Source organism: Artemia franciscana, chromosome 11, assembly GCF_032884065.1.
Source record: "Artemia franciscana chromosome 11, ASM3288406v1, whole genome shotgun sequence".
NCBI classification, from domain to species: domain Eukaryota; kingdom Metazoa; phylum Arthropoda; class Branchiopoda; order Anostraca; family Artemiidae; genus Artemia; species Artemia franciscana.
The window spans coordinates 11,207,043-11,232,465 of NC_088873.1; the positions used below are offsets into that span (position 1 = coordinate 11,207,043).

At 34.8% G+C, this 25,423-nt stretch overlaps 2 protein-coding genes across 3 annotated transcripts in view; both read left to right on the forward strand.

The window, feature by feature from the left end:
• The window catches only part of LOC136032802 (zinc finger protein 32-like), a 52,143-nt gene extending 49,960 nt beyond the window's left edge, over window positions 1–2,183 (forward strand). For both annotated transcript variants that reach the window (XM_065713188.1, XM_065713191.1), the window contains exon 6: window positions 1,687–2,183. In XM_065713188.1, coding sequence (XP_065569260.1) covers window positions 1,687–2,003 — 317 coding nt within the window. In that variant the 3' untranslated portion in view covers window positions 2,004–2,183. The remainder of the gene's footprint in view (window positions 1–1,686) is intronic.
• Window positions 2,184–3,469: 1,286 nt separating this feature from the next.
• LOC136032803 (uncharacterized) overlaps window positions 3,470–25,423 on the forward strand; it is a gene marked incomplete in the record, with an annotated part of 156,517 nt that continues 134,563 nt past the window's right edge. The window contains 2 exon segments of the mRNA XM_065713192.1: window positions 3,470–3,615; window positions 19,764–19,921. Of these exon segments, the coding sequence (XP_065569264.1) occupies window positions 19,838–19,921 (84 nt within the window).

The following is a 25,423-nucleotide window of genomic DNA, read 5'->3' on the forward strand; positions in this document are numbered from 1 at the left end:
TTTTGAATGCGGAAGTTTCAGCCTAACCTGATCCTAGGGTCATATCTGAGATCACCATGGGGTAGGGGATGAATTGTAAGAAAATTAGATATGATATTTGGAGAGTACAAAATGAGGAACCTAACAGTAGCCTTGGCTACTATTTTTATCTTTAGTAGCCTAACATGTTTCCTTATGGAGGTTAGAACCACTAAACTGATACCCAGCTATTTTCCAAAATAGCAAAACTTCCTCATATTATTAAACATGTTCATCCTATAATAATGCCGAATGACACAGGCCTGAGGTTAGAAACTCAATTTTGCTTTTTAAAATTAGGTGTAAGCTGCTTAGGTAGGCTAACAAAATCTAATGGTGTATTGAAATCATGTTGCATTCATTATGACAAAAGGAGATCTAGAAAAACTCCTAAATAACGATATGATTGGACCCTACAAATTTTTTTTATCACCAACCTGTAGCTCATCACAAGAAATCTCTCGAGTGGAACGTTTTGAACGACCAAAAACCATAAAATTAGTTTTCTTAAAATTCGGTACTAGTTTATTAGAAACAAACCGTCGATTAACTGAGGTAACACTTATAGTCAGATTTTTGATCAATGTCAATGAATCCCTAGCTTTAACTGCTATAGCTGTATCATCTGCAAATAGAACTGCATGGCTAATATTCTCATGCAAACGTCGGGGAAGATCATTAATATAGATAAAAAATAAAAGTGGACCTAATACTGAGCCTTGGGGGACACCAATATCAATAAGACTTTTTAAATTAGTCATTTTTCCACCGACATTTACTGTGATTTTGCGTCCGCATAGGTATGATTTAATAATTTGCAATCCTTTCCCTCTTATACCGGAATTTATCATTTTGTCAAGAAGAATTTCATGATTTAAAGTATCAAATGCTTTTTTTATATCATAGAAAAAGTAGCCACATGGAAATCATCATCTAAACAATCATTTATTTCTAATAAAAGAGCTGCAACTGCTTGTTCTGTCGAACGGTTTGCCCTAAATCCAAATTGATGTTTGGTAAAGAAATTTATTTTATCTAAATAGCTAGAAATCCTTTCTTTTAAAATTTTTTCAAACACTTTAGATAATGGCGATAAAATTGCAATTGGACGATAATTACTTACGTCAGATTTATCGCCTTGTTTATACAACGGAATTACTCGGGCAATTTTCCATTTACTAGGAAATATACCTGAATTGATACTCAAATTGAAAATGTGGATAAGTGGTTCAAAAATAACTCCGGCAATACTCTTTAACAAATTTGTTGATAATTCATCATGTCCCACTGAATTACCATTTTTATATTTTTGATAATCTTATGAAATTCAGCAAAACTAACAGGGACCAGAAATATGCCCGTACATTCATTGGAGGGTAAATATTCTTTATGCGACCTGTAAGGGGACAAATCTAATCCTGCTGAAACAATCGCTTGACCAACACCAGCAAAATAATCACTAAAGATATTAGCAACATCTTGCGGTTCTCTAACTTCTACACCATTTGTATTAACTAATACCTCAGGATGTGATAGCTTTTAATTTTTTCCAATTTTCTCCTTAATTAAATTCCAAGTTTTTCGAGGAGAATCAGAATTTTTAAATGAATTTTCATAATACACTCTTTCATTTTCTCTGAGAATCCTTACTAACAGATTTATTTACAGAAGTTGTTCGCCATGGATTAGAATTGCCTGAAGTAAATTTTACAATCTCGCAATATGACAGAAATCGTAAATTCTTAAAGGTGACACTAAATAAAAAAGACGACAAGTTTTCTATTGTAAAAAATGCCAGGAAGCTGAAGGACAAGACATTTCATGGAAATAATAGCAACTTGTTTATTAGTGATGATGTGCCAGCCGAAATCCGTAAAATACGTAAGCTGATTTTAGCGAAACGGGATAAATTGCGGAAGATTCCTAGACATGAGGCATGGCTATCAAAGGGGGATTCAGACAAACTTGTTTCTGAAAAGACCTGACGGCTCAATTACAAAGTATTCATTTAGTGATAGCATACCAGAGGTTGACGACTTTCCAAACGTCCAAGGACATGTACATCATAGTTTTCCAAGTGATGTTTCAGTGAAATAAAATCATATCGTCTAATAGTAAAGCGCCCTGTTAGTATGTTTTAAAATATACAAGTAGGAAGCGTTTAATCATATTTTGTCTCGTATTTATTTGTTTTTTAGTTATCTTCTCACTAATTTTTGTTGCTCTATATATTTATTACGATTCTTTCTCTTTAGTCATCTATTTTTTTTATGTCTTTTTACTGCTTTTTCTGAAGCACACAGGGGTCTTTATGAATAGCGGTAGAATATTGAAAGAATTTGTCTTAGATGAAGACATTTCTCTTTTCTTTTCTTAGTTGTTTCTGTGTGAGTTACCTTCTATTTTTGTTTGTTGGGCGCATGGGTCTTGGTGTGGTTATTCTTGACATGGTGGTAATATTTGATAATGGATAGAGATAGTGATGGAATACCATCATCAAGGTTAAAAGAATTTGAGCGGGATTCTCTTTTGTTTCATTCAGTTTTCCAAAATATTGTAGCTGGTGATGATCAGGATAATAGCAGCATATTAGATATACCAAAAAATCAATATTTATTTTTGAATGGATTGGCAAAGAAAAATTCTAGAACAAGGAGGATATCGTTTTGGAATTGCCGGGGCTGGAGGACTGCAAGGGATACAATTGACACTTTTCTATCGACATCAGATACGGACATATTCGGTTTATTATTTTCCTCTCCTATCGACGAAAAAGTGGGTACGTCATTATGGAGTAGAAAATGCTGCATACTCAGTCCTTGCAAAAAATATGCTTGGAATTGACCAGTCAACAAAAACTAGAGTACAAAACCTGAAGTCATAATGCAAACGAGCCAGCCCCAGGATCCGAAACAACTTCTTCCCGAATAGAGTTGCGGGATTCTGGAACTCCCTAAGCAAAGGAGCAGTCTCAGTACCTAGTCTGGAGGCTTTCAAGGAAGCTGTGGAAAAAGATTGGTCATTCTAGTCATGGATCAGAGAATAGGATGCAGCCGAAGTATTGGCTGCGCATCTTCACTAACCAGCACCTACATTACAATTCCCTATTCGCTGGACAAAGCGATTTAAGGTAACTTCAGTCATTCAATAAAATTCATTAGTCTGAAACATAGATAAATGAAATGGAACGGCAGATATTTAATAAAACGGATCTTAATGTTTTTTTTTATCTTGTCAATAATCTCTTGCAGAGGCACAAGGATTTTATTATATATCACGTTTGTCATTTAACGCAAAAAAACAATTTCGCTGCTTATGTACTTCATTTGATCAAAAGTCAAAGCAATGCTGCTATATTGCTATAATATACGAGTTTATCGTACCAAGATCTGTCACTATGCAAAGTAAATTCCAATTAAAAATAATTGAAAGAAAACAATGATTTTAAATTTGTTTCTGCCAGTTAATTAGCATTTTAACTCTTTAATTTATATCATTAATACCAGTGTAACTGATAAATTTCTTGGGCTTGTTTTGATTAGGATTCCTACTGTATGAACTGTTTACTAGCCTAAATCAATGGTTTTATTCCATTAGGTGAGCTATTTGAAATCGGTAAATTCTTTATTAGGCAATATGATTTCAATGCACCATTAGATTTTGTTAGCCTACCTAAGCAGCTTACACCTAATTTTAAAAAGCAAAATTGAGTTTCTAACCTCAGGCCTGTGCCATTCTGCATTATTATAGGATGAACATGTTTAATAATATGAGGAAGTTTTGCTGTTTTGGAAAATAGCTGGGTATCAGTTTAGTGGTTCTAACCTCCATAAGGAAATATGTTAGGCTACTAAAGATAAAAATAGTAGCCTACTGTTAGCCTACTAACCTACTGTTAGGTTCCTCATTTTGTTCTCTCCAAATATCATATCTAATTTTCTTACAATTCATCCCCTACCCCATGGTGATCTCAGATGTGGCCCTAGGAGAAGGTTAGGCCAGCCTACCAAAAAACTGGAAAAGACTCTCAGTGCCCAATCTTGGACAAATACCCCAAATAAAATACATCAGGGTGAAGGTTTAGATATAGGGGCTATTGAGAAGGAAAAATGTTTAGAAAACAATTCTTAATCCATAACATTCAGAACAGGGCCTAATTGTAGGCCAGCTAAGACTAATTTTAGGCTATCTGCTAATTGTAGGCTAGCTATAACCTCATTGTAGGCTAGCCATTTTATTAAATATCTGCCATTCCATTTCATTCCTCTATGTTTCAGACTAATGAATTTTATTGAATGAATGAAGTTACCTTCATTCCTTTCATTTCAATTTCATTCCTCTATGTTTCAGACTAATGAATTTTATTGAATGAATGAAGTTACCTTAAATTACTTTGAACTTTATGCTTTACTTTACTCTAATTTTCAAATTTTACCTTAAATTAGATGTTTCCCATATATTTTCCCAATGCATATCTCTTGGTTCAACCCATTTATCCTTAAATTAAACCAACTATGTCAAATCTAGATCCAGTAAAGCAAGAATAACTGGTGGTAGAATGTATTAGAAATATATAATTTTGACTAGGCTATATATTTGCACTTTAGGTGGGGAGAGGAGGGGGTAGATACTTGCTGGTGTGAGCATGAGTGAGGGTTTACCCCCTCCTGTGAGTGTTAAATTTTTTACAACCACCCTTTCTTTAAAGACAAAATATGTCTTCAGAGCATAACTTACAATTGACTCTGGGGGGCTGTGTCAACCCTAAAGACATTATTATATAGTCTTTGGATTATTTTGAACAAAATGGCTATCTAAAAATTTTTATTGGTTACACTTAGGGAAAAAGTCACCATAACTTTCAATTTCCCATTAAACAAGCTTCCTACAAAGTTTATATGACCACCCTATGCCCCCAAGGCATAAATCACAACACTTGCTCCAAGGCTCTGGAGCTGTATCAACCCTGGAGGCATTGTTGTATGATCTCTGGACTATTTTGAACAAATTGCTATCATTGTCATGGGGGAAGAGGGCATAGAGGGGACAGGGAGGGTCTAGTTGCCCTCCAATCACTTTTGACTCTTAAAAACAGAACTGAAGCTGGCAGCCTACCTGTCTATTATATAAAACACACTTGAGAAGTAAAGTTTGGTGACAATAAAAAATGATGAAAATAGAATACTTTATAAGCAAAATTGTGAAGGTCATTTGTGAATTATTAAATTGGGAGCTTTGGCATCAGCTCATGGACCATCTCATAGACAAAGAAAAGTTCATTATTAATATGATTCTTGGCCTAGTTTATTTCATTTCGTTATTGATGCAGTAATGGAGGACACCAGTTAGTTTGCTTTGACTAGTGATAGAATATAGTGTCTCACCATGGATGTTCAAATTAAGATTTGTGTTTGCTAAGGACCAAAGAACAGGCAATTATATTTTTCCAGGATAAGGGGTTATTGCCCAAAACAAAACTCTGCATTAATGGACATACCATGACTTTGTACTCTAACAAGGAGCAATATTTTTGTGAGTGTAACACTGCATTCTGGGAGCATATTTCCAAGTTGTAGTTTTCACAATTTTGCTAACAAAGTATTCTATTTTCATCATATTTTGTTTTTTTCATTAGCATTAACCAAACTTCACTTCTCAAGTGTGTTTTATATAATAGACAAGTACCCTAAAGCTTTCAATGTCCAATCAATTGGGCCTTCTTCAAAGTTTACATGACCATCTCTTCTATAAAAGCCTTGTATCCCCCCAGAGCATAAAATACAACACTTACCCCAGGCTCTGAAGAGGTTGTGCCAACATCAGAATTTTATTTTCTGCTCTTTGGAGTATTTTGAATAAATTGGGTAATCTCAAAATTTTAGATCAATTTGGGGAAAAAAGGGCATGGGAGCCTTGTTGCCCTCCAATCACTTTTGATGTTTAAAAATAGCACTAGAACTTCTGATTTCCTGTCAAATAACCCCCTTCTGAAGCTTATACAACTACCAAAGCTTATACATGACCACCCCTTCTATCAAAGGCTTATATGCTCCCAGGGCATACAACACTTGCCCACAGGTTCTGGAGGGATTGTGTTAATCTTGGAGTTTTTGTTTTCTGATCTTTAAAGTGTCAAGATTTTAATTGGTTACATTTTGGGAAAAGAGGGATTGCAGGGTGGGGGGGGGGGTGCTAGTGACCCTCCAATCACTTTCGACTCTTAAAAAGGACACTAGAGCTTTCAATTTTCACTCAAATGAGCCTCCCCCAAAATCTCCTTCCATAAAAAACTCATTTCCCTGGTCATAACTTACAACACTTGCTCCTGGGCTTGGGGGGGGGGGGGTGTCCAAAGTCTATATGACAACACATTTCATATGAAGTACTTCTAGGGAAAAGGAAATAAAATATTGAAGTCTTGTGGCCTTTACTATAGACAATGCTATAGTGTTGCCTCTGATTTCTCAATGATTTTATGTTGCAGACTAGGTTAAGATTAAGATACAGTACTTGTTAAACTAAGAGATCTGGTGATTCATGTGATGAAAAACAATGTATTGTCCAGGCTGTTTGCAGTTCCCTCTGGAAAATACCCCCCCCCCCCCCTATGAAATTGATATCTACTCCCCAATGATTTCTGGGAATATTTCTAGTCTACACTGTCATTATGGAAGTGAAGAGTAACAGTAAAACCCAATATAAGCAAAATCTATTTGTTATAGGGGGAGGGGCACCCCTTCCTCATCCATCTATCCACCTCATGCATACATAAACTTTAGAGGGTGCTCATTTGACCAGAAACTGAGAGTTCTAGTCCTTTTTTTTAAATCAAAAAGGATTGGATACCAAACAGCCACAGGGGGGTCAGTATTTTCCATGGGGGGGAGGTAAGCACCAGCCACCATTCAGGCTAGGGCTACATATCACCATGTTGGTCATTACCTAGTATAAATGATTGGAATTGTCAATTAAATGAGGCAGCAGGAGGCCCCTCATTAAACATTATCTACAGTATGGAGACTAGACTGACATTAGAAAAATAAAATTTACAAACCAAAGAATTGACACATATCTATAGATTTATGACATATATATATATGTCATATATATATATATATATATATATATATATATATATATATATATATATATATATATATATATATATATATATATATATATATATATATGTGTGTGTATATGTTATAACTGATATGTATGTTGTAACTGAAAATAACTTCTGTTAAATTATATCTGGTAGGTTTAGAATTTTTCTCTTGCTTAGCTAGATAGAGTGTATACACACCACTTACTATGTGTTTTTTTTTGCTCTTTCCAAGTTGCTTAATTTGCTTAATTACAATTACAAATTTGCTTAAGTCAGAAAAATGAGGCATGCATGGCCTAAAGAAAAGTACACACTTCAGAAATTATATTTGATTTTTGCCAAAGTTTAAATTTGTTATTTCTGAACTTATTAAGTTTTGAACAACTGTATTTCTTCTAAGCAAAACCCAGATTGTAACTTATTGATAGCCTAGTCAAAGTATTTTACAGTAATATGGTAGGCATTAAAGCCTATCATAGAACTAAACATTCTTAAATATTATACTTTACCCACAAAAGAATGTATGATTTAAGTTTTTATGTAAATTTACCGATGGTAAATTTAACCAATGGTAAATTTACCTGTGAGAAATTAAGTTTACCATGTAAATTTAACATTTGAGTCAATGGGTTGAAGAGAGCCATGCACAGCAGTTTTAGTCTCATGTAGCTTGGTACTATTATAAGTTGCCAGTAGTAGTAGTAAAAACAGCAAGTTAGATTAGGGATCCTTTTATGTAGCAAGGCATACAGAACACCACAAAGGCCTTACCACCCCCTTAGGGGTTGTCTATAATATAGCTATTTGGCTGATATGGACAATGATTAATGATTCAGTTTGATTGAGGAAATAGTGGTTAATAGTAGTCTAAAATATTAATACTTCACTCTCCTCCCACTCTGTCTCTCCTTTGTTGGATAAATGTGCAGTCTACTATATATCTTTAAACTGAGTTTTTCTAAATCCCTTCTCTTCTTTATTATTGAACTACAAACACTAATCGACTGGAAGAAAGAAAAGGGCTATACAATCCTAAAAACTGTGTTTATTTTTCTAATGTCAGTCTAATCTCTGTACTGTATATAATGTTTAATGAGGGGCCTCCTGCTGCCTCATTCAATAAACCATTCCAATCATTTATACTAGGTAATGAACAACATGGTGATATGTAGCCCTAGCCTGAATGGTGGCTGGTGCTTACCACCACCAATATTTATATACTGGGGTCTCAATTTTAGTCCTGGGTCAGTAATAATAAATAATAGCCTATTTATGTTCATCTTAACATTAAAAGTTAAAGAATTTGAAAAAAGAGCTTGAAACTGTTATGTCTCTTTTTTTTTCTAGCACTAGAAGGGCACTGGAACATGGCAGGGACACTGAAATGAGTAACCAGTGAAGTCTTTGCAGTTAAAGCTTTAATTCCCCCTTCCTCTTCCTTAATGAAGTACTTATAGATAGATTTCTGGTTTTTACATCACACACAGACTCAACATTTGCAAACAAAGCAAAGGGGCAGAATTCATCCTGAATCTATAATTCTTCATAATAATATAACTAATGATGAGCTCTCTTAAATGTCACAGTTCTTTAACTAAAGTATGCCTTCTAATGGGCCTTCTATTTTGCTTTCTAAATGCATTGTTATAATTTCTTAAAATTATATTAATTGCATTCAACTCTTTTATTGTCCACCTGTTTTCCAATCTATATGTTTTATATAGGGTAATATTGTAACTGGTTACCCTTTCACCATTACCAAGAAAGGGTCATTGTATTTTAGTTTTATGTTTTGTTCTAAGTTTTTTTTTTTTATATTTTTGTCAGTTTGTTCTGGACTGAGGACGGTCAAGCCAAGCTCTTGACGGAAATATTTGATTTTTTATTTAGATTTTTGATATATATATATATATATATATATATATATATATATATATATATATATATATATATATATATATATATATATATATATATATATATATATATATATATATATATATATATATATATATATTTATTTAAAAAATCTTTGACTTCTTAGTCTTCTCTAAGACTGAAATTCAAACCTTAGTTACCATGGCCACAGGCAAGTGTTCTAACTGCTGTGCTATCAAATCTTTTATATTAGCATTTGTTTTTACTTTTTGATTAACCCAGTTTATGGGTCAGTACCAGTCTGATAGTTCATCTAAATCTAGCAGCAAAATAAGTCTATTCACGCTAATTGAAGCTCCGCCTGTCCATACTCAAACATTTTAAACTTTAAGGGGTCTCTAGTTTCAGTCAGCAAATAACATGAAAAATATGAAAAAGGCTGGGAGGGGAGGGGGTAATCAGAAAGGGAAATTTGGATGTTATAGTATTGCACTGCCATCAGAATTGCATTACTGAAAAATTTAGAAATATTTGAAAATTCAGAAGTTGTAAAAAAAGGCTCACAAATTCTACAATTTTTTAAAAAAAAGTAAAAACAGATACAAAAGTCGACGGGTTGAGGAAAAAGAGTTTAAAAAGAAATATAAATCATGACTGGTTTCAAATAATTTTTTTTTTGTAAAATTAGTTAGGGTTTACTTTATCTTTTGTTTGCAATGCTCTGTTTTTGCTGGTGGAGCATTGCTATGGTTTTGTTTCTTTTTTTCTAGCCTGCCAATTTCAGTATATTGCTAGAAAAATGGTCTTAGTCAAAACTTTGCGGGTTTGTACAAAAAGCATGGACCTCAGGTTGGATTGATGAATATGAAATTAGGTTTTGGACAGCTGTGTATTATTCTTGCCTGGACCAAAAGGTGGTTTTTGCTAGTAACGGAGCCAGAGTGCATAATAATGATAAGAATAAGATTAATTTATTGCACCCCTCTGTACAAGCATAAAATGTTCCTAGAGAAGTACAAAGATACAGGAAATAAAAAAAAAAATGAAAGCACTTCCAAGAAAAGCTCACAAGAAAAACAACATCTCTGTTTTTTAGACATCAGACAGCAATAATTTCTCTATGCTTACGGAACCTGTCCACAAGCTGGTATATTTTCGAAGAAATATCAAATAGCCATATCTACTGGATATACATGGGTTGAAAGTCCATAGCCGTAACTTCTGGCAATATTTGCAAAAACAGAAGAATAGATATTAATTTTCTTCTGTTTAGATAGTGAGTCCTTCCATAAAGGGACCAAGAAGAAGACATGCAGGGCAAAATAGGGCTGTAAAGTCTGCCTAGGGCTATTCTATGAAACTGACTTCTGAGTAAGCTGCCCATACGAGAATCAGGTAATCGGTACCTGCGCAATGCAGACTATTTGTCAGCATACGAAAATATTTGTGCGTGTGTGTAGTCAAAATAAGAATATTAGCCTCAATAGAAAATATCTTGGATGCCAACCAATTAACCATTAAGTGACTGCCCTGGCTAAATTATTTGTAGCCGTTTTTTGCTTACTGCACCAAGAATTTAAATGAATTTGAACTTTTCGTTTGGATTTTTTCCTTTTTGGTCATTTTACATTTTCTTTTTGGCAAGGTGTCAATGCACACAATTGAGCGCATCTAATTGAGTCACTGATTGTTTTTATGCTAGTACCTTCTAAAGAAATGACAAAAAAAGAAGAAAGAAAATGCCGGTGGTTTATTTGCGGGTGTTATTTTTTTCAAATCGCTATTTAAATATTTATACAATTAATATTTAGATCAATTAGTTTAAAGTTGATTTCAATTTTTTAATACACCGTTTTAACCTAGGGGCTAATCAGTCTTCTCTTGTGATCCTCTTCTCTATTTGTAAAATAAAAAGATAAGATAAGAATTTGGTGCAAATAAAAAGTGAAAGATAAGGTGGGTAAAAAAGAAACATAATTAATTTCAAATCACTCATTTTGAAAGACTCATCTTGAACATTAGTTAACAACCTCTCATTTATCCTTACTAAAGTTAGTGCAAGATTGAAAAACCCCAAATCTATGCCCTGCGGATCGAGGTGGCCGGGGGACTCTGGTCCCCAAAGATTTTTCTGGCGCCCTCATTCCATGTTTTTTTTCCAGTTTTTCACTCTTGGTCAATTATTTGCACACATGGGATATTGCATCCCTCCAGAGTTTGCTCTAGATCTGGCTTTGAATCTGTGCTCAAAATTACCAGTTGAAGCCATGACATGGATGATGGTCCTCCAGGGTCATTGATGGTGCACAGGGTGTTAAATCAACATTTTGGGTGCTGGCTCTTTTATACAGGGACAAGCGTAGCAAGTCTATAGTCCAACGTTGCTGTAGCTGGAATTGAACCCTGGGCCCAGTATTGACAAGTAGATCATCAATCCACCTTGCAACCACTGGGTTAATGTAAAAAGATAGCGACTTGTCATTTTATGTTAAGGGCCTAATTACGTAGTTTTTTTTGCCACCGATTTTGTGGCCGTGAGGACCTTGGGAACTACAGACTGATCTCTCTTTTATCAGTATTCTCCAAGATATTTGAAAGTTCAATGCTCAAATGTCTGGTGAGATTTCTTGAAGTGAAACACTGATTCCATCAGTGTCAGCTTAGGTTTTGTGCAAAGCATTCAACAGAACATACAGGCAATAGACTTCTTCCATTTGTATGACAGTCTTTAGAGTCCAATCTCATTCCTGCAGCCATTTTCCTTGAAATAAAGAAAGCTTTTGACGGCCATGCTCATAAGATTCTCATTGGTAAACTTTCTCGTCATGGTGTGAGTGTGGAAGCATTCTCTTCATACCTCACTGACAGATCTATTGCCACAAAAGACACAGACGAACAAGTTTCAACTGAATTCAGAGTACCCCAAGGTTCTATTCTTTGGCCAACCCTCTTCCTCATCTGTGTTAACTACCTCTACCAACTTTTTATACCCCAATTACCAATCTATGCTGTGGATTGCCATAAATTTTACTCTCAGACTACGTTGGCGTTCACATCTGATAATCGAGAAGAATTGGTAGCATTTGCAGATGACTCTACTTTAGGTGCCCTGGCTCTTGAAACTTCTACAGTAAGGTTGTCTGGTACGCTGAATCTGATTGTTTGATTTTCGTTAAGATTCTTTGACTTTTAGGGGGTGTTTTCCCCTATTTTCGAAATTAAGGCAAATTTTATCATGCTCGTAACTTTTGATGGGTAAAACTAAACTTGATGAAACTTTTATATTTAGAATTGGCGTAAAAATGCGATTCTTTTGATGTAACTATTGGTATCACAATTCCATTTTTTAGAGTTTCGGTTACAACTTACCATGAACTGTTTTATTTTAAACGAAATGTTTAGTTTATAGTTGTTGGCTTGGTTGTCTCATTTCCCCATTACAAAAAAAAAAAAACTGAAAGTAAGGAGCGACATTAAAACTTAAAACGAACAGAATTATTCCGTATATTAAATGGGCTGTCCCCTTCTCAACGCCCTGCTCTTTACGCTAAAGTTTTTTATTGTTTCAAAAGGTAGAGTTGTGAGAAAGAGTCAAACTTTAGCATAAAGAGCAGGGCGTTGAGGAGGGGACAACCGCTGTCATATGCGGAAAAATTTCTGTTCGTTTTAAGTTCTAATGTCGCTCCTTACTTTCAGTCAAAAGAACTTGTTTTTTTTTTGTTTCATTTCTGAACGTTTTTGAATTAATGCAAGTTTTGTTTTTGGCTCACCGTATATGAATAATTAAAACGAAATTTGCATATTAATTTTACTTTTTTTGGCTAAATGGCTTTCTCAAAGTTTTGATCGGACGATTTTGAGAAAAAAGGGGCGGGGAGGGGGCCAAGTTGCCCTCCAATTTCTTTGGTTACTTAAAAAGGCCACTAGAACTTAATTTTATTTACGACCTTTTTTACTTCTAATAAATATTCGTAACTTACAAATTTAATTACGTAACCTACTTCTATATTCGTATATTTTATTACGTATATGAGGGGGTTTGCCCCCAGGTCAATACCTCGCTCTTTACACTATAGTTGGAATTTTGTTCAAATTCTTTAAGAATGACCCCTGAATCACAAAGGTTGTTTGATTCGAATAAATACCTCTTTTGAAGTTACTAAAAATACTTTAGCGTAAAGAGCGAGGTATTGAGGAGGTGACCAACCTCCTCATATACGTAATAAGTTCTGTTCGTTTTAAGCTTCAGTGTTACTCCTTACTTCAAGGTAAAAAAAAACTTGCTTTTTTATTCCATTTCTCGTTGTTTTTTAAATAACGCTGGATAATCCAGTGCCCCCTTCATGAAAATTCTCTTCCCCCATGATAAATTCCTCCATGGAAAGATCCTCTCATGTAATCCCCGACCCCCCACCACCAGAAAAATCCCCCTGAAAACGTAAGTGTACTTCCCATTAACCAATACTTTATGTAAACAATGGGCTAAGTTCATAATTTGCAGCCCTTCCCACCGGAACTTTGGGGGATCAAGTCGTCCTTAAAGACATAGTTTTTACATTTTTCGAATATGTTGAACAAAATGGCATTCTCAAAATTTTGATCCGGTGACTTTGGGAAAAAATGAGCGTGGAAGGGTGGCTTAGATGCCCTCCAATTTTTTGGTCACTTGAAAAGGGCACTATAACTTTTAATTTCCGTCAAAATTAGCCCCCTCGCGACATTCTAGGACCACTGGGTCGAAATGATCACTCCTGGGGAAAAAACAACAACAAATAAACACGCATCCGTGATCTTTCCTCTGGCATAAAAATACGAAATTCCATATTTTCAAACAGTTCTAGGTAACGAACTGTAGTAAGGAGTGAGCCGGCTTAATAGTAACCAAAACTCTAAAAATGGAATTTTGATACCAATAGTTACATCAAAAGAATCATATTTTTGCGCTGATTTTAAATATATAAGTTTCATCAATTTTAGTCTTACTCATCAAAAGTTAGGAGATTGAGAAAATTTGCCTATTTTAGAAAATAGGGGGAAACATCTCCTAAAAGTCATACAATCTTAACAAAAATCACACCATCAGATTCAGTGTATTAGAGGACCCTTCTGTAGAAGTTTCAAGCTCCTATCTACAAAAATGTGGATTCTTGTATTTTTTCCCAGAAGACCACGGATGAGTGTTTATTTGTTTTTATGGCACTTGGTATTAACCAAGTGACATATTGCGATCGCAAATTCTGTCGGTCTGTTTGCTCTTTAGGCTCTTTACCCCAAAGCTTGAATTTGGTGTATTTACACAGCCTCCATTAACAGCCTCCCCCTTTGTTTTTGCCCCTTCTCCCTAGATTTTAAAAATACCTTTTAAGTGGCATTTTCATCAAGGGTGACTTTTTGGAATTACCATTGAAAAAGTTGAAGAAAATAACAAAATTGCCCCCCCCCCCTACAATTTCCTAAGTTGACGCAACTGCAAACACATCTAGGCATATAAGAAGTTTTTTTATATGAAGGGGTGCAAATTAAAAAAAAAAAAAACGTTAAAATTATTATAACTACCTGAAGAAAATGACAGGTTATAGGGTGATTTCGCTATTTTAGAGGGGGCCAAGGCACACAATACTGAACCCTACCGTGTACATATCTGCTCCTATCTAGCTATAGAGTCTTCAGAGAGCCGAAAGACTAGCGCTTAGGGCAGATTGTAATTCTAGTGTCTTTTTTTTCTTTTGAATAAAATGGACTCAGTTAATGAATATATTATTTTCAACTTTATGACGAATATAACTCCATTACTTAGTTGACCCCCCCCCCCCGCTTCCCCAAATGGACTTTTGAATGGCATTCTGGGCACGGAATTGACGGCTACTTTCCTATCTTATAATTTGTACTCAGCCTGAGGTTTAAAACCTCTTCTGTATTTCCGCGAGAAAAGTGGTTTTCTGACAGTGATAGTAATCATACTGTAATATTTTAACCAGTATTTCGTTTCGCTCGCTTTACCATGTGTGACCGAAATACATACAGATGCAGTGGCAAAAGATAAACATGACTTTCAGTGGGTATATATATTTTTTCCTGTAGCAGTTTTGGTGTCACGCTATGCTTCCTCGTTCAAAGTATTTAGTTTTAAGCTGAAAATCAGACTGTGATTTGGATGTGCTTCGTAATTAACCTTCACACAAGTAATGATCAAGGATATAGAAGAGAAAAGTTCTTTTGCTAGTTTTCGTCTTGCTAAATTTTCTGTAAAACAGCTGTTGTAATTATGCAGTTTCACGTCTATTCTAAAAATATTATAAACCAACTTCTTATTTCTTTGTTATTGGATTAAATCCATGAAATCTTATTGGCACCTTCAGTTTAACTCAAATTTCGTTGTTTTTTTTTTTTTTAGATTTTCCATCCATACATGTTAGATTTTCATATCTTTTCCGCATGGCTAGCCATTTTTTTTTGTTAAAGCTGTAGAAATTTCCTAAAAGCTAGATATGTGAATAATAACTGAAAAAAAAAAAAAAAATCAAATTTGAAACTGATTTTAGCCAAAAGAAAAAAGAAAAAAAAATCAAAGCTGCTTCGTGACAATATTGAATGGAGTTAAACTTTTTGGAACAGAGGGGATCTGTGTAATTAGTGCAATTGCATTGGTGTTGTGTAAATATTTTACCAGTTTTCTGAGCTACATTCGTACTGAATCTTGTTGGAAATGGTTGTAGTTGTGTAATGCCTACTCGCAATGAGATTTTATTGTCGCCGATACTTATATATCCCTAATTTAAGCCAGTCTGATTTTTCGTAAGATTTTTTGATTGGCTGGAAAATTCGAAAATAATTCTGAGTGACTTTTATTCAGTGTTAGCTAAATCTCGGTACTATTAAAATCAATGTGAATGCACCTTGATCATTTCAAAAGAAAATGTTTCCTGTGTTTGTAACAGAGTTTCTGCTCTATATCAAGATCACAGCTTAGATACCAATACAGTTATGAAAACTCGATTTATTTTTGGGATTAAATAAAAAAAAACTAATTTTTTTTAGCTGAAAGTAAGGAGCGACATTAAAACTTAAAACGAACAGAAATTACTCCGTATATGAAATGGGTTGTCCCCTCCGCAATCCCTCGCTCTTTATGCTAAAACTTTTAATTGTTTTAAAAAGTAGAATTGTGGCAAAGAGTCAAACTTTAGCGTAAAGAGCGAGGGATTGCGGAGGGGACAACCCATTTCATATACGGAGTAATTTCTGTTCGTTTTAAGTTTTAATGTCGCTCCTTACTTTCAACTAAAAAAATTAGTTTTTTTTATTTAATTTCTGAACGTTTTTGAATTAATGCATGTTTGGTTTGGGCTCTCCGCACATAAATTATTAAAATGAAATTTGTATATTAATTCTTTTTTTGGCTAAATGGCTTTCTCTTAGTTTTGATCAGACGATTTTGAGAAATAAGGGGTGGAGAAGGAGGCCTAGTTGCCCTCCAATTTTTCGGTTACTTAAAAAGACAACTAGAACTTATAATTTTTAACGAACGTTTTTATTAGTAAAAAATATACATAACTTAAGAATTAACCTACATAACAAACTTTCATAATCTTATATTTTTATTATGTATACGAGGGGGTTTGTACCCTCGTTAATACCCCGCTCTTTACACTAAATCGTAAGTTTTGTCCCAATTCTTTAAAAATTACCCCTGAATCAGAAAGGCCGAAGAATAAAAAGTTGAAATTACTAAAAATACTTTAGCATAAAGAGCGAGGTATTTATCTCCTCCTAAATACCTCGCTCTTTATGCTAAAGTATTTTTAGAACCCCTCATATGCGTAATAATCTCTGTTCGTTTTAAGTTTCAATGCTACTCCTTCCTTTCACTTGAAAAAACGTTTTCATGTTTATTTTTCATTGTTTTCTTATAGTAATGCTAGAAAATCCCGCGCCCTTTTCATTGAAATTTTCTTCTCCATGACAGATTCCTCCAAGGAAAGATCCTCCAACATAGCCCCCTCCCCTCAGCCCCACTCCCAAACAAAATAAAATCCCCCTGAAAATGTCTGTACACTTTCCAATAACCATTACTATATGTAAACACCGGTCAAAGTTTGTAACTTGCAGCCTCTCTCCCAGGGATTGTGGGGGAGTAAGTCATCCCCAAAGACATAGTTATTATGGTTTTCGACTATGTTGAACAAAATGGCTATCTCAAAATTTTGATTCATTGACTTAGGGAAAAAAATGAGCGTGGGAGGGGGCCTAAATGCCCTCCAATTTTTTTTATCACTTAAAAAGGGCACTAGAACTTTTCATTTCCGTTAGAATGAGCTCTCTTGCGACATTCTAGGATCACTTGGTCGATACGATGACCCCTGGGAAAAAAACAAAAAAAAAAACAAAACAAAAAAACAAATAAACACGCACCCGTGATTTGTCTTCTGGCAAAAAATACAAAATTCCACATTTTTGTAGATAGGAGCTTGAAACTTCTACAGTATGGTTCTCTGATACGCTGAATCTGATGGTGTCATTTTCGTTAAGATTCTACTACTTTTAGGGGGTGCTTCCCCCTATTTTCTTAAATAAGGCAAATTTTCTCAGGCTCGTAACTTTTGATGGGTAAGACTAAACTTGATGTAACCTATATATTTAAAATCAGCATTAAAATGTGATTCTTTTGATGTAGCTATTGATATTAGCTTAGATATCAATATATTGGTATCTAAGCTGTGTATGCAACAAAACAAAATTGCGTTCCCGCCTATGGTGTTGTAGTATGATCTACTTGTCGGAGCGCAGACTTGAAGGAACCGCCAAGTTCAGACCTCTGTACCAAAAGCTTCTAATGGGAAAGATAGGAGTTTTCATAACTGTATTGGTATCTAAGCTGTGATCAAGATTGTGGAGGAGAAAATATTTTTTTTCGAAAGTAGGTGTCGGCTTTTAGTTTTCTGTCTCTGGATCTCTAATCCAATCTATACAGGTTCTGGCAAGACAGCCGAACCAATTCTGAATAGTTAGGCCACAAAAACTAAAAAAATAAAATAAAAATAGAATGAACCAGATAATGTGATCCTTCAAGGTGGCGCATCCCATGAAGACTGTGCCTGGTGCTGGTCTGCAGTGAAAAAAGAATGAGGCTATATCCCCTTCCCTCCTTTAAGCTTAGACTGTCAATATATAAGATGTGTTTGATTTTCAAATTGATTTAAACTAATTAATTTGAATCATCAACTAATTTAAGCCAATCACGTTGGCCTCCCTAGCCAATCACGTTGAATTGCTCTTCTTGATCTTGCAGAATCTTCCACAATCAATCATCTATAAAATGTCTGACGGACAGACAGAAGCGTCCTGCTTTTTTGCAGACTGCTGGTGAGAAACACGTGTTTTATCTTTCCTCCTAAACTTGCTTGGCCCAGCAACAGTTAAATTTTAGGGTGTCTGATTCATAGAAAGGAGAGTTTCTATTAGTACATCCAATTCTTAGTTTGACATTGTCCTCATATCAAAGCCTGCTATGAAAATTGCGACATTTGTCATCATGAAGTCACCCGCTTGAGTGGGGGTCCCAAAATGAGTTCATATCTTTCATTAAAGATGAAGTAAAATACAAAATAAAAGAACCTGTCAATAAGTTGCCGTTTTTCAGGATCTTTGCTGAAATAATACCAGGTGAGAACCGTGGTGAGTGCTTGGTTATTAATATGCGATGAATTGATGAAGACGAACTGGCTAGAGAGTGCAAATCATACATTGTAGAATCGGAATAAAACAATTGTCTTGATATTTATGATTGTACAGAACGGTGTATTAGAAATGCTAGTCTCAATGAGCAAAGGCTGCCCTTGCTGAAGTACGACTTCATCAGCAACATAGTAGGACGCCTTGAGAGAGTTCAAGCCTATGTGGCAAGAATTTCCAAAAAAAATCCCATAATTTTATTGTCTAGAAAACCGCGAAAATAGTATTTTGGAACATGCTTGTGTATCCTCAAGCTTTGTCAAGAACATTTTCGCACTGTTCAAGTTCTTTATACCTCCTTCACAGGAGGCCCTAAGCGCTTTAACTTTTACGCAGATGCCATGGAAAGGCTCGAAGGCAGGCTTCAGGTGAAAACTTCGGCAGAGACATAAAGGTGTATCAGAAATGAGATTTTACTTGCAGTACGGAGCACGTTGCAGGATCTCCCAGAGCTCTCTGATTATTAAATATGACGCTCAGTTGGACAGCTATACGAGCAGTAGAGCCCAGCGTCTCAGTATGGCTGCTATATAATTGGATTTTTACCTGCTTAATGAGCTTTATGAGATTTCTGCTGAAACAGACCAACAGTCGAATTTTTTCTCTCCAAGCTAAGAACCTTGACATTCTTGCTACTACTGTATTCATGGATGGAACTTTGAAGTCATTTGTAGACATGGCAAATACAGACATCAAAAGACAGGTTGGAGCAACGTTAATTTTCACTAGAAGTATCATAACCGAAAATGGAATATAACCAACTGAGCGCAACCTAGAAACAGAATACAACTGCTACTACCGAGCGCGTTGTATCTCGCAAGATTTAACGATGTGGCACCTTCTTTGGCCACCAAAGAAGGAAGAGACTACCAGAGACTCGAAAACTAAAATTTTACTATGTTTTTACCTTCCCCCTTAAATTTGCACTTTTTTTCTGAAAAAATTTGTTTGGTAATAGGATTACTACGTATCTAAAACGTTGTGTGCGAAAAAATTCTTTGTTTGGTGTATAATTTTTAAATTTTAGGCAGATGAAGATATGATCACCGTTGGACCTACTAGATAGCCGCTTCTTCCCTTTAGGGTCAACAAGCCTCAACCATGTCTGCAATGCGAGCTGAAATGACCGAGAACAGTAGATTAAGGATGACTAGCAGTTTTCAAAGAGACGCTGTTTTAGAAGAGGTAATATTAATAAGTGTGGCCTTATCACGTTATCTTACATGGGTATTCCCTATGGGCTCCATGTGAAGGGGGTCCTAAACAAATATGAAACAGATATTCACTATTAAAGTGGATCAAATTTATTTTGAATCTTTCCAAGTACTAATGCTCTTTATATAGCTGCGATTCCATATTTTATCTGCGCATGGGACGCCATATTTCAGCAGTTCTATCAACTAAGTTATAGTTAATTTTTGGCATGCCAAAAAAATAATATATTTATGTGAGCTCCAGCAAAACAGTTGCCTGTATTTAGAGAATAGGCTATTGCTGTTGTTGGTGCTTTGAGTCTTGGCTATGCTGTTGAATGGGATTTTAAACTAAGTTAAACTAAGTGGGTGACAATAAACTGAAAGAATTTTATGTTTTTAGAACCAGTAAAAGAAGTCAATACTGCCGGTGTAGCAATTGTCATGACAATTTCATTTTTAGTTTTGGTGAATATTTGGCCCCAGTTACTTTTCACTTCCAGTTTTTTATAAAAAAAAACTAAGTGATAAGATTTCTTTGTGACAAAAATCTTTTGAACCTGTCCGTTTTATTTGGTTGGAATCGGACAATAAAAAGAAAGTCTGATTTTTTTTCCGCTATTCTATTTCTTTTTTCGCTATTCTATTTTTCTAATGCCTGAATATATAAGGATTTAAGTTTGAGGGGGAGAAGTGTCCTGTTATGAAAGAGGTACATTTTATTTAGCCGTTATAAAATCAAAACGTGTCATCTATGCAGGCAGGATGATTTTTGAGGATCTTTACTCCTTCTGTTAACTATTCTAAGGCGCAAGAAATTGCATAAGGACAAGTCTACATCTGTTTTAGTCTACCATAGCAATAAATATTTCTGTAATATTGGTTTGAGTTTGATTTTCTTTTAAATAATTTTGGTGCTATGAGTATGTGAGTACTTTTGTGTGTCGATCGATAGTTTTATATGTGCCATCTTTGCTATTCTGCATGTGTAGCTTGCAATGCTATGGCGCAGTGAGCATCTCATGTTTTGCTAAACTTAAACTACATGATTCTTTTCCACGTAGAAACGCTATTCAAGTTTGGGTATCATTTCTTAGCAACAGGGTTACCGCTGAAAATAAAATCGTTTGCCCAACCTCTGACAGCAGTAACGTCTAAAAATGTGATAGGTCTGAGAGCCTCTATGGAGCAATCTCCAATGCGTTCAGCACTTAACAGGACAGCTTCCTTGGGATTTTCTAATATGATTTTACATCTTGCATAGAGTTCTAGCTGACGCTTAAATAAGTTCTAGTTGCCTTATTGGCACATAAATAACACTAAAGGAAAAAGAACGAAGAAATGTGACATTTTTTCCGTCTGCTTAAACAGAAGTTTTGTATGATAAATCAGAGGCAAAGCTATAGCGTTGCCTATAGTAAAGGTCATAAGGCTCCAATGTTTTATTATTTATTTATTATTTTTTCCCCAGGGGCACTTAATATAGATGGTGATCGTATATACTTCGGAGGGGGCTCATTCGATTGGAAATTGGGAGTTTTAATGCCCTTTTTCAGAGTCAAAAGTAATAGGCGGGCAACTAGCCCCCTTTCCCACGGCTTCCCCCACCCAAATACATCCGATAAAAATTTTGAGATATCTATTTTGTAAAAAATAGTTCAATGATCATATAACGAAAACTCTGGGGTCGACACAATCTGCTAGGGCCCAAGGGTAGGCGTTGTAAGTTATGCCCTGGGGGCATATGTTGTTCTTGTAGAAGGGATGCTTGTATCAACTTCAGAGAGGGTTCATTTGATTGGAAATTGGGAGTTCTAGTTCACTTTTTAAGAGTAAAAAGAGATCGGAGGGCAACTAGCAACAGAGAATTCTGCACAGAGATATTTGGACTCGTAGTCGATTGCAAATGCACCCACGAGAAGTGGTACAATATTCCCACGCACTGTCTTAGACTAATCCTGATTATTATGGATAATGAAAAGCGGGATTGGGCTCATCAGGCTTCCAAATACTATCCACAGCCGACAATTTGGGTGGGACCAGTGCTATAACATCTTCAGGCTCTTATGGAATTTAAATTTGGTACTTCTTACATCCTTCATTGTTAATATGGTATTTTCAAAACATTTTTAATTCGTACAAGCGTTAAGAGAATATGGCATAGGTCCTGTCGTATTGCCTGTGAATGATGTTTTGAAGCTGATTTTCCATAGCTAAGGTTAGTTCTAACGCCGTTTTTATTATGATGCAATATGTTTTATTAAGAACAAAATAAGAGGCTTAAAACTGAATTTATTCCTTGGAAGGTGCTTCTGGCCTGATTCGAACTAAATTTTCTCTTTTTTGAGTTGACGCCTGGTATAAATGACGTATAATATGTATTTGAATTGCGTAACTTAATTTAAATATTTGCAAAGCTTATTTTTCAGTCAGAAAATAAATGTTAGAAAATACGTATTTTTACTTCGATTTTTTTCAGTTTTTTTTTTTTGCTACTACAACTAATTTTATAACAATCGAAACCCAAATCGAAGGATAAATTATTCCTTGGAAGGTGCTTCAGGCCTGATTCGAACTAAATGCTCTGTTTTTTGAGTTGGCGCCTGGTACCACTGACATATAATATGTATACGAATAGTGTAATTTAATTTAAATACTTGCAAAGCTTATTTTTCATTCAGAAAATAAATGTTAGAAAATAAGTATTTTTACTTTGATTTTTTTAAGCTTTTTGGCTACTACAACTAATTTTCTATTATGCCAGTTTAGTACTGAACGTTTGTATTTTTTATTGATTTTTTTAGAATTTAGTTTTTCGCGTTTTATTTTTATTGTCATTTTACCGTCTTATTTTTGTTACCACTTTACTGTCTTATTTTGTGTAATCTTCGCTCAGGATAAATTGAAGAATGTTTTAAAACAAGCCTTATAAGTTGGAGTATATTATAAGTTGGTATATATATATTATAAGTATATTATATAAGTATATATTATAAGTATATTATAAGTTGGAGTATATAAGTATATTATAAGTTGGACCTTTGCTCTCTGCTCTACTTTTTCTCGAGTATTTGTATATTGTCTATGGTCTTCAGTGTTTTAAAAAAAGCTGTGGTAAGCGTGTTTCTTTTTTGTTTTCGACTGATAGGCTACTCTTTCGACTAGTATCGCTGAGCTATTAATTTCAAGTCAGATTAGATCATTAAAGGGCAATCTAATTACTGCATTGCCGAAGGATCGAAGGATTGCTGAAGGATCTGGAAGTATTTCTCTGGTTGGGAGGTGATCTGTTGAGCCCCTGGAGGACGGATCACCAAATTTTGCATACGACTCATTTAAAACGGAGACCAAAGAGCATGGGTAATGTATAAGAGAGGAAACTGGCGCTAGTGTCGGCAAACAAAAACACAAGCACCATCTAGCGTTTGGTGGAGTGATGTTCAGGACGAAAGTATTATACCTGGTTGAAATCGAGATCGTCCAAAGATCTCGATTTGTATAATTTCAATACCCAAACTAGTGTCTTAGGACTTGAGCTCTAAGCGTAAACGGGAGGGACAAGTGACAATTAGTCTTCTAGTGACAGTTTAAAAATATTTAAATTACGACATATGAAGAAACAATTGTAATATGTACAAAAGAGTGTAAAATAGAAAGGTAGAATATTTTTCTGTTGAAAAATAATTAGGGGAACTGAAAAGAATCACAAATGGAATTTAGGCCTAATATAAATCAAGGAAAATAATTATGGTATATCTTTTACTCGTGCTGCCTAGGAATTAGATTTAGAGCCCTTATCCCTGGATAATGATGCTTTTCTGGAATGTATGTGTTTTTTTAGGGGGAGGACTTGGGGACAGCACTTTTGTGCGTTGGTTTGGTATTACTGAATAAAAAATGTACAAGGGAAGAATATTCTACCTTTCTTTAGTGTTTCTTTTTGAGCTTCCACAGCAATGTGTAATTCAAGCAAATTTGTGAAACGGTACACAAACCTGGATGTAAATTGGGCAATTGGACGACCAGTTTTCTCATGATTAATTGAAAACTTGTTTTCTTGCGCTTTCATTGACTCATTTACTTGCCGTTTTGGCCTGAGATCCTGAATGAAATCTAAATTTGTGCATACCAAAGACCCATTAATTACTAGTTGAAAATTGGGCTAATTTTGATTGTATGTGCTCCATAGTTGCAGTATATCCGTAATGAGCATCCTGTATATTTGCCAATATGTAACTGAAACTGTCGCCAATTGACGTATTGGCTACGTATTGACAGTTTCAGTTACATATTATAGATATATTCAACTACAAGGTGATTGATGCCCTATAACTCGCTTAACCAGGGGCCTTGTTTAGGGAGGGTGAAGTTCCCCCCCCCCAATAATTTGAAAAAGAAATTATATAGCCTATAGTCCATGCCCCTTGACAATCCGGATATGGACCCCTCGTGTTTAAATATATAAGCCTATATGTAACTGAAACTGTCGCCAATTTGATAAAATCGATAATCTATTCATTTACTATTTTTTTTTTAATGCTGCACTACTTTGTTGTGGTTAATCCTAAGATTTACTTGCAAAACCTGAAGTCTTCTAATCTTGGTGGCCTTGTTGGCTGGCGTCCGTGCCCCTTTTGATTCACAAAATTTACGATTTTCGTATGGTTTCATATATTTTCTGTGTAACTTGCTAAGTTTTCGCTTTTAAAGAATATTAAATTACCCTGGAAGTGCTTTCTATTTCTCGAGTCATGAGCACCATCTAGTGTTTGATGGGGTGATGTACGAGGCGAATATATTATCCACATACGTTTCACGTGCGTTTCTGTTCTTGGCGGTCCAATTACTTGATTATATGCATTGATCTTTAAAAGCAGCTAATATCTTTTTTAATGATTGCAAATTAGTAGGAAATATATCTACTTTCCGTTATGTTTTATAATCTAAATAAGTTTGCAGAATTGTCGAGTGTCCGGTTTCACCGTGAACTTGATCTGAACCACAAACTGAATTTGAATCGTCAATTCGATTTTTTTTTTGTGATACAGTGAGAAGCCAAGATTTATATTTCATTTATCCAGCGATAGATGTATATATATATATATATATATATATATATATATATATATATATATATATATATATATATATATATATATATATATATATATATATATATATATATATATATATATATATCATGAAAAGAGAAATCACCAATGCTACAGCACAAACAATAAAAAAAAAAAAAAAAAAAAAAAAAAAAAAAAAAAAAAAAAAAAAAAAAAAAAGGAGACAGAAGGAGAAAAGGAAGACTGTTTTCCTAAATTAGTGATTAATATAGACCAGCACTTGAATGAGGCCTTAACCCTACTCATCCATACAATCACATAGGTCAAACAGCATAGCCACACACAATCAACCATAAAGAATAATCCATGGACAGGCAGTCATGTCGTCAATAAGTATAAGTCGTCATTTACCAAACCATAGA